This window comes from Sesamum indicum, linkage group LG6 (genome assembly GCF_000512975.1).
Source record: "Sesamum indicum cultivar Zhongzhi No. 13 linkage group LG6, S_indicum_v1.0, whole genome shotgun sequence".
NCBI classification, from domain to species: Eukaryota; Viridiplantae; Streptophyta; class Magnoliopsida; order Lamiales; family Pedaliaceae; genus Sesamum; species Sesamum indicum.
Genome location: NC_026150.1, coordinates 7,882,619 through 7,893,862, shown reverse-complemented (window position 1 = coordinate 7,893,862; position 11,244 = coordinate 7,882,619). Strand labels below are relative to the sequence as shown.

The window sequence follows — 11,244 nt, the reverse complement described above, 5'->3', positions numbered from 1 at the left end:
GAGGGAGGAGAGAGGGGAGGGGGGGGGGGGGGGGGGATTTAAGGTAGTAGGAAGTGGGTAATGGAGGGAGACAACAGTGTGAGTGAAAGATAGTTTGCAGAGGGCTCTATTGTAGTAAAAGTAAAAACTACAGTTTGCCGAAATCCATGAGAAGGTTTTTTCTTCAAATCTATGAGAAGAGGTTAAAAGATATAACTCATTTTTTTTTTTAATCTATAGCGATAAATTATTTTAATTAAAATAATTTAATTATAATAATAATTATTATTACTAAATATTAATAATTAATAAAAATAATTATAACAATCATAAACAATATTAAATAAATGAAATTTAAACATAACCAACATTATGTGCATCAAACAAAACTAAAAGATATGATCTTTTGCCACAGTAATAATGTAATATATTACTAATAAAGGAGTTCATCATATCATCAATTACTCAAAATTTAAATATTAATTTCATTTTCACTAGGCTTAGTTAAGTGATAATAAATGCAATTATATTTTTTGTTTTATTTTGTCATTGGATTTTTCCTCGACTTGGCATAGGTTGCACATGTAAATTACATTTCTTTCTTTTTCTTTTTTTTTGAATGTACAAGGCGAAAACTTTTTACGGGTCACACTTAATATTTTGAAATTTTGATGGGATTCGATGCATTAATATCATATTTGTCTTTTGTGAATGATACAACATGCAAATACAAAAAATTGTGACCCTCATTTTATTATTATCATTATTTATTTCTTCAGATTAAATTATTAAAATGCATAAATAAAAAATTAACTAATTAAAAAATATATTACATTACAGTATAATTGACATTTATTCTAGAAAAAAAACCAAATATTCAGTAAATAAAATAACACTCATAATATATTCATTAAATATGTTATTAAAATAAAATCAACCCTTGTTGGACTATGGCAGGCAACTTATTTTGTTTATTTTTTATTTTTTTCGGGGTGGGGAGAGGGATAAATAAAAGCTTCATCATTTGATAGAAGATGGGAAAACATCAGAGTCATAAAAGAGGAGACTGGAAGTGGTATTGGCAAATAAGAGAAATTTCAACCTTTCTTGTTTGGTTAAAACCGCAACTAACTCTTCCAAGATTTATAAAGTCCATCACAACTCAAGTCTTTGATATTTCTGAAATTTGTATTCCATTTTTATTTCATTTCGTATATATATATATATATACATATTCTGTGTATAATTTTTTTTAAATAAAATTAATAATATAATTTTTATACATAATGAGTATATAAGATGAAATAAAAAGTTCAACACAAATTTGTAATGAAAAATTTAATCCGTACTCCAACTTGTGAAATGCATAAAATACAAATCTCCGATGCACATTGACTCCATTCCGATTGAAGCGTTGATTTCTTACCCGGGTTCGACAGATACTACATTCGGCGTGCAATACATTTATATAGTTAAATTGTTAACATATATTCCCACATTTTTTAAAATAAAAAAAAATGATATATAATAGACAATACACAAATATATGGATAATTGAGGTTTCTTTACACCAAAGCTGACTTGGTAAAAACATGAATGTTATGTACTTTTACAACCAAGGAAAAGAGTGAAAGGTGAGAAGTGAGAAGTGGGGGTTGGTTTGTATATTTGTGTGTGTATGTATATGTATGTGATGGGGCAGTATAGTCATGTGATGTTGCAGTGTGTCAGTAGTGAGTCAGTAGCTGCTGAAACGTAACGTATCACTCCATCTTCATTTATTATTGTTATTATTATTACAACATACATACATATATACATACATAGACATATAATGCACGAATGTGGCAAGAGAGCGACAATCCTTTCATTATGACCCTTTTTCAGATTATCCAAACAGTGTGTGTATATATATTATATATAGATTGAATTGAATACTCATAATAATACAAAAAGAAAGAGGAAAAGATTGATGAGAGCTTTTGGTCTCATCACTCTTTTTCAAACCATAACTTTCTTTTCCATCCTTTTTCTCAAAGTTATGCATATTTTCTGTTGATTGGACTCCCATGTTTCAGGTTTTTCTTTCTTTCCTTTTTTCCTTTATTTTCTGGATTGAGCTGTATTTTGAGAAAGATAAAATAAACTAAATTTCAGATGTCTATACAGTTCTTTTTCAAGAAAGATGGATGTAATTTAAAATTTACCATTTACATGTATGAACACGATTGGCATCCACAGCCGGTGAAAATTTTCAATGGACTGAATGAATTGTGTTGAGTTGATTGTAGAATAACCTATTGTTATCCCCACAGCTATATTTCATTCTTTTCGGGCATCAAGATGATCTGAAAAACAAAGTGCACAAATTGGTTGAGGGATGCACTTGATGTGTTTGCAGTCGTATGCTACTAGTATGTTTCTTTTCACCGCTATTATTGCAACTTAATAGTTGAGAAATATAAGTAGACAAGCAACTCAGTCATTTGGTTCGAATTAGATTACAACAAACATATCTAGTTTACAAGCACCAATTCTTCCATAAAGTTTCAAGTTTGATATTCCATTTTCAGGGTTGATGATGCGTATCTCGTTACTTTCTGCATTTTCGCTAGAATGAAATGCTGACATTGGAAGAGGGGGAAAAGGGAAGTACCTTCTTCAAGCCCTCCCGTCCCATTCTTCATAGAACTCTTCCAGGAACTCCTCCATGAATTTATGCCTTCTTTCCGCCCTTCTCTGACCAGCCTGACATGAGTTCGTCTCAAAACCCGTTTGTTTACACAAATATTGTATTCTTAAAGGTCAAATTCGTGTCAATGTTTAACATATGCTTTGTAATTTAACAAAAGGGAGAACAAGGTGCTGTAGCAATGCAGTAGGAGAATGCATATGCCTCAATCTTGAACCATCATGGTTGGGAAGAAAGGGCTCATTCTCCAACTTATAAGTACGACGAACCTTGGATTTCATTAATTTCTTCAACTTGAGAAGCTTCTCATGGAAATGATTCACGGTTGTCTGCTCATCTTTATTCATGTAGTTTTCCTTGGACAAATCTGATCGAGGTTTAATGTTGGGATCATGGAGCACCCTGTTCCTGCTTCCGCCGAAGGTAAAGCAACGAGCAATTCCTGTGAACAACTCTATCAGCATGATAACTATGGAGATCAACTAGACGTAAGGATCTAACTGTAACTAGGCATTTCAATTCTCATATTATTTCGGAATAAGATCAGCAAAAGAACAAAGAACATATCCACAACTGCATATTTTCAGGTGCGGGCGGTTATGGTTATGCCCATTTGCTTGTACAAAAACTTTCTTCCACATCCACCCCCTTTCCATCTTCCAATTTTGCACGTATCGACTAATGGTAATAATTACCTATAGCACCAATTGCATCAAGACGATCAGCATCTTGCACCACTCCAAATTCTGGATAATGTGTACCCGGCTTAAGCCCCCCAACTTCCTCTTTGAAACCTGAAAATTACAAAGCAGATTTGATTGTCTTGGCCAGGATAAACAGATAAACTGATTCATGCCATCACTAACATCGATGGTAAAGAAAATTCTTGATTTTTTGCATGGAACAAAAGCATGAACTGGTTTTGAAGAAGCAAAAAATGTCATCATGATATCTAATTATCAACAATGGAAATGCCACAAGCATAATAAATTACATGATTGAAAATGATAGCAACCAGTTCAGGAAGAATAGATGAAACAATAATGTTCAGTTCAGTGTGATGTATGTTTGTAGATGCAAATTGCTGCATGTCGATTGGAAAACTTACTCCTCCCTCTGTCCAACCAGTGAATGATCCTTAATTTCTAGTTTTACAATTCAGTTAGACTTCTAATGTATGGTTTGCAACTGAATTTAAGAACATGAAAAGATATCCTTCAATTTCCTGGACTCGACCAATCAAATGTATAAGGTGAGCTCTCATGCCTCCTACGCTAGAAGCAAAGGGAATGCAGAGGTTAAAAGGTCTAGCAAAATTAAAGTCAAATGTTACGCCAAATAGACATTCCTACACGTAACAATACCAGAAACTGCTTCAAGGAAGCCTACCCATTCCCTTTATGATGTTTAATATCCTCGTCTTGATATCGTCATCTACTCCTTGCTTTACAAGAAAGTCCTCAACAATCTTCCCTTCCGATGGATCTCTAGATATCACAAGATTGAAGAGGGAAAAAGATTAAAGAGGGGCCAGAGAGAGTAAAAGTGAATTACAGAGATATACTGCACGGAATTAAGTACCATTTTACAAAATTAGGAACATGCAAAGAAATTAATCTGGAAAGGATCAGCTAATACTTGGACTATTCACAATTTCAACTGTAAGCTTTCTATTTATAACTAAAAGGGAAGAAAGATATCTGGTACTTGAGTAACATGACTGAGCATTTTAGCTATGATATAATTCCATCAAATGCATAAAATTAAGTGATACATAATCTAAGTGTGTGGAGAATTGCAAGTTCTACACTTTGAACCAAGGATTTTTGTGATTCAATACACAATCGTTTCTTGACGGCTTTTTCTTCAAGAAAAAGCCACAAAAAGAGTTGCTTTTTATAGTTTCACATTATTATATAATTAAGATAGACAGAGTAGGACAAGAAGGAGGTCACTTAACAAGAACAAGAAGAATAACACCCACCTCATATATTTATAGTCCCCTGCAATTAAGCATCCAATAAAATACCATCAGTACATCAAAGATAATAACATTACAATCATACACTCCCACATATAATACCAAGAAGTATAGCGACAAAGGAAAATTTTGTTTAACGCAATTATGTAGAACATAAGTAGGGACTGAGCCATATTACCAGAAAATCCTTGATCAGGTGGTTGGGTATGAATGAATGTTTTAGGACAGCGCAAATACAAATAGTTGTTGGGAAAACATAGACACAAACCGTTAAATCAAACCCATTATAAACACACAGGCATTCAGATTGTAGAGTATGAGCTTGAGAAATGAGCTATGAGGAGAGCACCAAATGAGGTTGACTGGTCCAAATATCTGCAACAGAGCGCAAACACGTCCATAGAGAAAGCCCTGAATTTCTCGTCATTGTCTCAGGCTATCCTATGATACCAACCTCAGTTTTCTGAAGGCAAAGCCATTAGCACTAAAACTGACTACCAAATTGGTGTACTAGGCACATTGTCACTCTCTCAAAGAGTATAGCAGGACAGGAAACAAATGATACAGTATTTTAACAAGAATAGAATCATCAGAAAAGAAAAAAAGTCAAAGAGTAACTTAGTCCAGGGAAAGTGAGCCATTACTTTATCTTGCTAAGCCAACAAGAAACGAAAGGAAAACAATACCATGGTACTATTTTACATTGTTATTCATTGTTTGAGGCGTAATCAATAAGAGTTAAAGGAATAAAGCAGAATTACCTATGTCATGTAGAAGGGCAGCTAACTCCACCTGAAGAGGAAGAAGATCAAAATTCAACTTATAGACTCAGCTCAGACATGCTTGAAATGCAGGAGTCATATTTTACAATATGAAGATCGTCACAATACAACTTAAACCCCAATAAAATATTGCAAGTCGCATAAGCAAGCTACTTAATCACCTTTACATGTCTATCAACTAGGATTCATGAAAAATAAAACTGCTTAACACATTGAAAAGCTTTATTTACATGCTAGAACTAAACGAAAACAAAATGTGAACAATGCAGCAGTAAACACCGAATACAGAAATAATTCTTCGCCAATAGCATGCGCAAAACATAATAATTACTGGATAAATCACAACAATGAAATTAAGACAGCAACGTAGAAAAGCAGAAATTAACATCGAAAACAGGACAACTGCCTCTGCTAGTTCAATGTCTGCCATATTTATGCATCAAAATATACTCCCTCTATGAAAAATCACATTTTGAATTCATATATGCATTTATAATTAATCACACACAATGTTAAGATCAAATACAAATTGTGGCAGAATTAGGGGGATAATTGTCGTACAATGAGCATGGAATCGGGAGAAGTAGAAAGACCCTCTTCACGGGCAAGGGAAATAGCGAGGTCCCGCACTCTAAAGGCGTGCGCAGCATCGTGGGACGCATCGTTGCCTTTCATGGCTGATTCCACCAATTTCTCTCTTTCCCATTTTTCTCCTCGCTGTTCTTCCTCAAAGGTTCCTCTCTCAGTTGCTGCCGGATGAGTATTCGCCTGAGCGGCGAGCGGCTGCTGATCAGTTGGTCAGTGGTGGCGGCCGCTGTGAAACTTGTCCTGATTCTTGGATTAGATATTTCCCATTTTATGATATAGGGAAAAAAAATTTAAATAACTTTTCTAAATCTTTACAAAGCACGTTACTTTTTTTTTCCTCCATTTTTTAAATAAATTCCCTTGATATTTCAGTTAAAATTTAAAAGTTGATTGGGAAGTTACGCACATAACCCTCAATTGGACTAAATTTCATTATTTTATATATTGAAGGACTAAATCAATAAAAGACATACGTATATGATTAAAATTAATACTGAATAAAGTGAAAGGACTAAAAAAAATATTTTTTTTACTTTAAAGATATTAAATATAATATTTTCAAATTACAAATATTTTATGTATAATTATACTAAATTTTATATATATAATACATTTTAAATATATTATAATTGTCATATAATTAATTCATGTATAATTAGATGGAGTGAGGGTTGAAATTTAGCATGGCAACCTCAAGGGAGAACTCTGTCCCATGGTGTAAATACACAATAAATGCTGACTACAGGACATATGTATGTATGTATGTATGTGGATGTCAAAATGTGGACAGCATTGTCTGAAATTACCCATTCCCACGTCTATAATAATATATAACATATATGATTACACGTTAACAATAATTGAATGAGTGTGAGATCATACATATTTATATGAAATGCACTTCTGCATGACAACACAAATTAATGCCATCTCATTTTCTGTGCACAAAATGCATTACACATTTAATTATAAATTCGTTGAAATTTTTTATGCATTTCATCGAATTACCTCACGTATATGTATATAGTCTTTGTTACTTTATTAATAAATTTTTTGTAATAGAATATAATTTATCTGGTATTTTACTCAAAACATGTATACCAATTATATAAATGATATATATGATACATATTAAATAAAATAAAAAATTCAAATTGGCTAGCATAAATTAAATTAGCTGCAAAGTCATTGCATTGGGCATTGAGACGGTGGGCATCTTCTACCATATTTTGGTGTCATTAATTAATACGTATTTTTTTAAAAAATTAATAATTATAATTAAATTAATCTATAATTTGAAAATATGCTCGACCCAATACTCATATGGACCGAATATTGATATTAATATCAAAATGAGATAGAAGATCTTTCACCGTTGTTAACGGTTCTTATAAATTAATTTCTTCCATTACCAACATCTTATATTGTATAAATACAATTGTTGTCATACATTTGCCGGAACAAGCTTAAACCATTGTACTTCCGGATTATCATCACAAGTAGGAAAATCAACAAGATTGTCTCCGACACAGAGACATTTCTTGGTCACAAGTGTGGAGTTTGAAGCACTCCTTTCCAAGCACAAATACTTCCCTTCTCCATCTTGTGCACCCAAGTGAAGGCCAGAGCTCGACACATGCTTCCACTTGCTCCCATTGCTCGAGCAATCATCGGAAACACCGGCAACCTTGCCGTCTCCTGCCACCCCCAGGCACTGTGGACTGCCAGCCACCTTGATCGTGCCACCATCTTGGTGTTGATCCCAATGGCTCGCGGTTTTGCAGTTGGCTAAGACAATGTTAGTCTTGCCAATACGCACACATTGGCCGCTTTGCGGATGGAACATTATGTAGTAGGTCGGGCGATTAGTCTTCGGCTCTGAATGACGTAGCAATGTTAAGAATTCGTGAGATTATCTTGAGTTAATTAATAGTTTCACGAATGTATTGTAAAGTTACTTTGTATAACTAAGTGAGAGCAATCAATTACATAACAAGTACGCTTTAGAATGAAAAATAAACTTTATAGTAAGAATTATTACCTTGATTGAGTTGTCTTATAAGTTGCAATCTGTCTAGAAAAGCAGGATTCCTAGGACGATCCCAGTTAAGGTCATTGACTCCATAAACTTCTTCCAGATTAACTGTCCCCTCTCTGAGCATGTAGCTGCCTTGAAAAGTCCATAATGCCCAATCAATATCTGTCTCCGCCACAACTGCCAACAAGCAACTTATGTACCTATTGTCTGCCTCATTTGCACCTCTTTGGTCAATACCAAACTCACTCAGAAAAAGAGGAAAAGGGTTGTCGCCTGTTGTCAAGAAAACATAATTGTCTCGTGCTGTTTTGGCTGCAGCACCACATAGGTGGTTTGTCTCAGCGGCCCATTTGTCAGCAGGGGTGCCAAATGAATACCAATGTGCTTCGTAGACTAATTTGTTTTTCAGATTCACTCCCAATGGCTTTGCCTTCAAGAAACCAAGGTTGGTGTCGTAGGATAGCCCTGAGACGATGACGAGACAATCAGGATTTTCTTGGTGGACCGTCTTAGCTCCCTCTTGCATGTATTTATACCAGTCGGCCTCGTTCTGCCGGTCACCACGCAGTTCATTTCTAAGGCTCATACCTATTACCTACAAAATCAAGTTGTTCAAAGTCATGTAATTAGTTCAATTTGATCAAATATGATTTATATCTAAAATTTTCCATACAAGCCCCACAAATACACGCAAACAAACATATATGTATGTATATATACATAAGACTCACCACGGAATTACCCTTATACGTCCCTGCAACAGCAGCCAGGCCCTGGAGCCATTCCGTGGGATCAAACTCAGCATCGCCAAAGAACCCGTTGCCATCTGCGCCGCTACAACACCACTTCGGCTGGCTGACATGGTTATCTAGCACCACCATGACTTTATTCTTCCCAAGCTCATTAACCACAGCCTTGTGAACTTCCACCACATTCATGTTCAAGAACTGAGGGTTGTTCTTCATAATGCCTGCTTTTGCGTCTTTCAGGCCATATTTATCCAGGGATTCCGAAACCGTAAGCTTGCTGTAATCAGTCCTGGTGAACATAAACGTAGCCCATGTGAATCTCACGCAGTTGAAGCCCGTCGCAACTATCTGCCTTGCTATACAGCTCACGGGCTTCTTTTCCAGGCCTTCCACAATCATCGGCTGCAGGTGCGAAACCCAATTCACACAGGCTAACTTTACTCTTTTTCCAGACGCCTGATCGACTATCCATCTGGAATTTGTCGACAGGGTGCGTGAATCACAAAATGCAGCAATTTGCAGTAGAAATAACAGGAAAATGGCTTCAGTTCTTCTGCCTGCCATTTTTTCTAGCAAAGGGAGTTTACTTCTTTTCGAGTGTGATTGTCTTAGGTCTCATATATATATATATATAGGTAACATGTCCAAGACTTAGTAAATCTAGGAGCCTGTTAGAATCTTATCGAGCTTCATTTTATTCTTACCTTATACCAATTACAAGACAAGTGTAGTAAGATGGATTGCTTGGACAAAAATGTCATGAGGAAATAGCCTCGTTATTGTTCTTTTCTGTTAGAATGTATCGGTATGAACTGCTCAAATTCACGAATATAATTAAGTACAAGTTTTAGAAGGGGAGAAAATTGCTGCAAATGCACAATCAATGTGCAATTTTATATGTATAAAGGGTCGAATGAGGAGATGTTAATGGCAAAACGTTAACGTCATTCTTGTGAAAGCTCTGAAATGATTCCCGGGAGTTGGATCTGTATTTGTCAACTGTAATTAAATGAGTACTATAAAAGATACATGTTTCATTTATTGTGCTAATTAGTTTGACAACGTTGGCAGCAGTAAATGCACAAGAGCTTTGATTGAATTTTAAGGCTATTTTCTGGTAGGGATGCGCACCTCTTTTTTCTTTTTCTTTTTTTTTTATCATATTAATTCAATAAATTACAATAACTCACATAAAACGAGATAAATATCCACACATGTAATGAAACCCAAATTTTTGACCTCGAACTGTTCATGGGATAGGATATATATCAATAGTTTAACGGTTAAACTAAAACATCATTTGTAGAAATGTTTGCTTTGGGAACATGTAAGTAGTCCTACAGAAGAATGCAAAGCATTCTCGAGGAATTTCATTAGTTGGATCTTGAATTTGAGTGGAAAATAATGATGAGCGATTTCTTCTTTTTGGGTAAATGAGGAAAATAAGAGTTGTATGGATGAATGTGAGCATCATTGAGATTTATAATAATTCTGTAAATTGTAGAAATTTTCATAATTCTCATAATCAGTGTTTTGTTAGAATGGGAAGTCCAAATGACATCAATTTTCAGTGATTTCACATTTCCTCTTTGATTTCTTGGTTCATGCATGCACTAGAATAAAATTTAATTTTTTTTACCTATATTTTAAGCGCGTCATCGTGGTAAACAATAATTGTTAACCAAGATTAAATAAAATTTATACAATTTAGTTTATTCATCATGTCAAAAATAAAAGTTATGATAAATGTTTTAACCACATTTGTAAAATCCACAGCCCATAAGTTTATGTGGTTGTAGTCAATAATTTTTTAACAATGCAATTAGCTATGATTAAATATTACATTTCGTAAAATGATGTTTAAATATGATAATACGAGTAATTAATGGTAAGAAAATCAAAATGCTTCTTGAATGAATATGTATATCAATGCTGAAAGGTAAAAATAATGAAATAAATCAATTAAAAGCTGGAGGTATAGGATAGTTGGATAGATGAAGAATTCTGGGTTAATTATCGGTATAGCATGATTCATTTTTTATGTGGAAGTTCTAATAGCTGATCATAGCTACATTATATAATATTAGTGTACGGTAATGTCTTATCTCATATGCATAGACTATAAAAGGAAAAATTATAATTTTATTTCGATAAGTATAAAAGGTTGGTAATTTTAATTTTGTATAAATCTATTTTAACAGTCTTGTCCTGTAATTTAAAAAAAAATTACATATTGAGGATAAAAGTAACCAAAATTTGCTAAAATAGCCAAAAAGATGCACCGAATGAAGCTAGTCACTTGAGCTTTCTCAACCATGTTAGCAAATTCCTACCATTTTTATCTTTAATGTGTGAAATTTTTTAAATTACAGAATAAAATTGCTAAAATGAATTCGTATAGACTAAAACAGTATTTAGTCGTACTTACAAAATTA

The 11,244-nt window shown here is 34.0% G+C and overlaps 2 protein-coding genes across 2 annotated transcripts; both read right to left on the bottom strand.

Moving 5' to 3' along the window:
- Nucleotides 2,386-6,229, bottom strand: LOC105164046 (uncharacterized protein YpgQ; the record flags this gene model as incomplete). The annotated part of the gene is made up of 7 exons (XM_011082594.2): nucleotides 2,386-2,727; nucleotides 2,941-3,113; nucleotides 3,367-3,465; nucleotides 4,061-4,158; nucleotides 4,656-4,674; nucleotides 5,414-5,444; nucleotides 5,996-6,229. Coding segments are annotated over 7 exons (741 nt in total), but the record flags the coding sequence as incomplete, so codon positions are not given.
- LOC105164045 (major extracellular endoglucanase-like) lies at nucleotides 7,373-9,431 on the bottom strand. Its single transcript, XM_011082593.1, has 3 exons — nucleotides 8,792-9,431; nucleotides 8,064-8,655; nucleotides 7,373-7,900 (listed from the first exon to the last, which is right to left on the bottom strand). Exons 1-3 carry the CDS (start codon nucleotides 9,371-9,373, stop codon nucleotides 7,467-7,469), a joined length of 1,608 nt encoding a protein of 535 aa, XP_011080895.1. The 5' UTR covers nucleotides 9,374-9,431; the 3' UTR covers nucleotides 7,373-7,466.

What these genes read in the sequence shown, in the direction of transcription:
- LOC105164045 (XM_011082593.1), bottom strand. Translation starts at nt 9,373, where the DNA reads ATGGCAGGCAGAAGAACTGAAGCCATTTTCCTGTTATTTCTACTGCAA. An exon ending in CGTATAAGGGTAATTCCGTG is followed by an intron (nt 8,656 to 8,791) that starts GTGAGTCTTATG and finishes TTGATTTTGTAG; the next exon opens with GTAATAGGTATGAGCCTTAG. An exon ending in TATAAGACAACTCAATCAAG is followed by an intron (nt 7,901 to 8,063) that starts GTAATAATTCTT and finishes TACGTCATTCAG; the next exon opens with AGCCGAAGACTAATCGCCCG.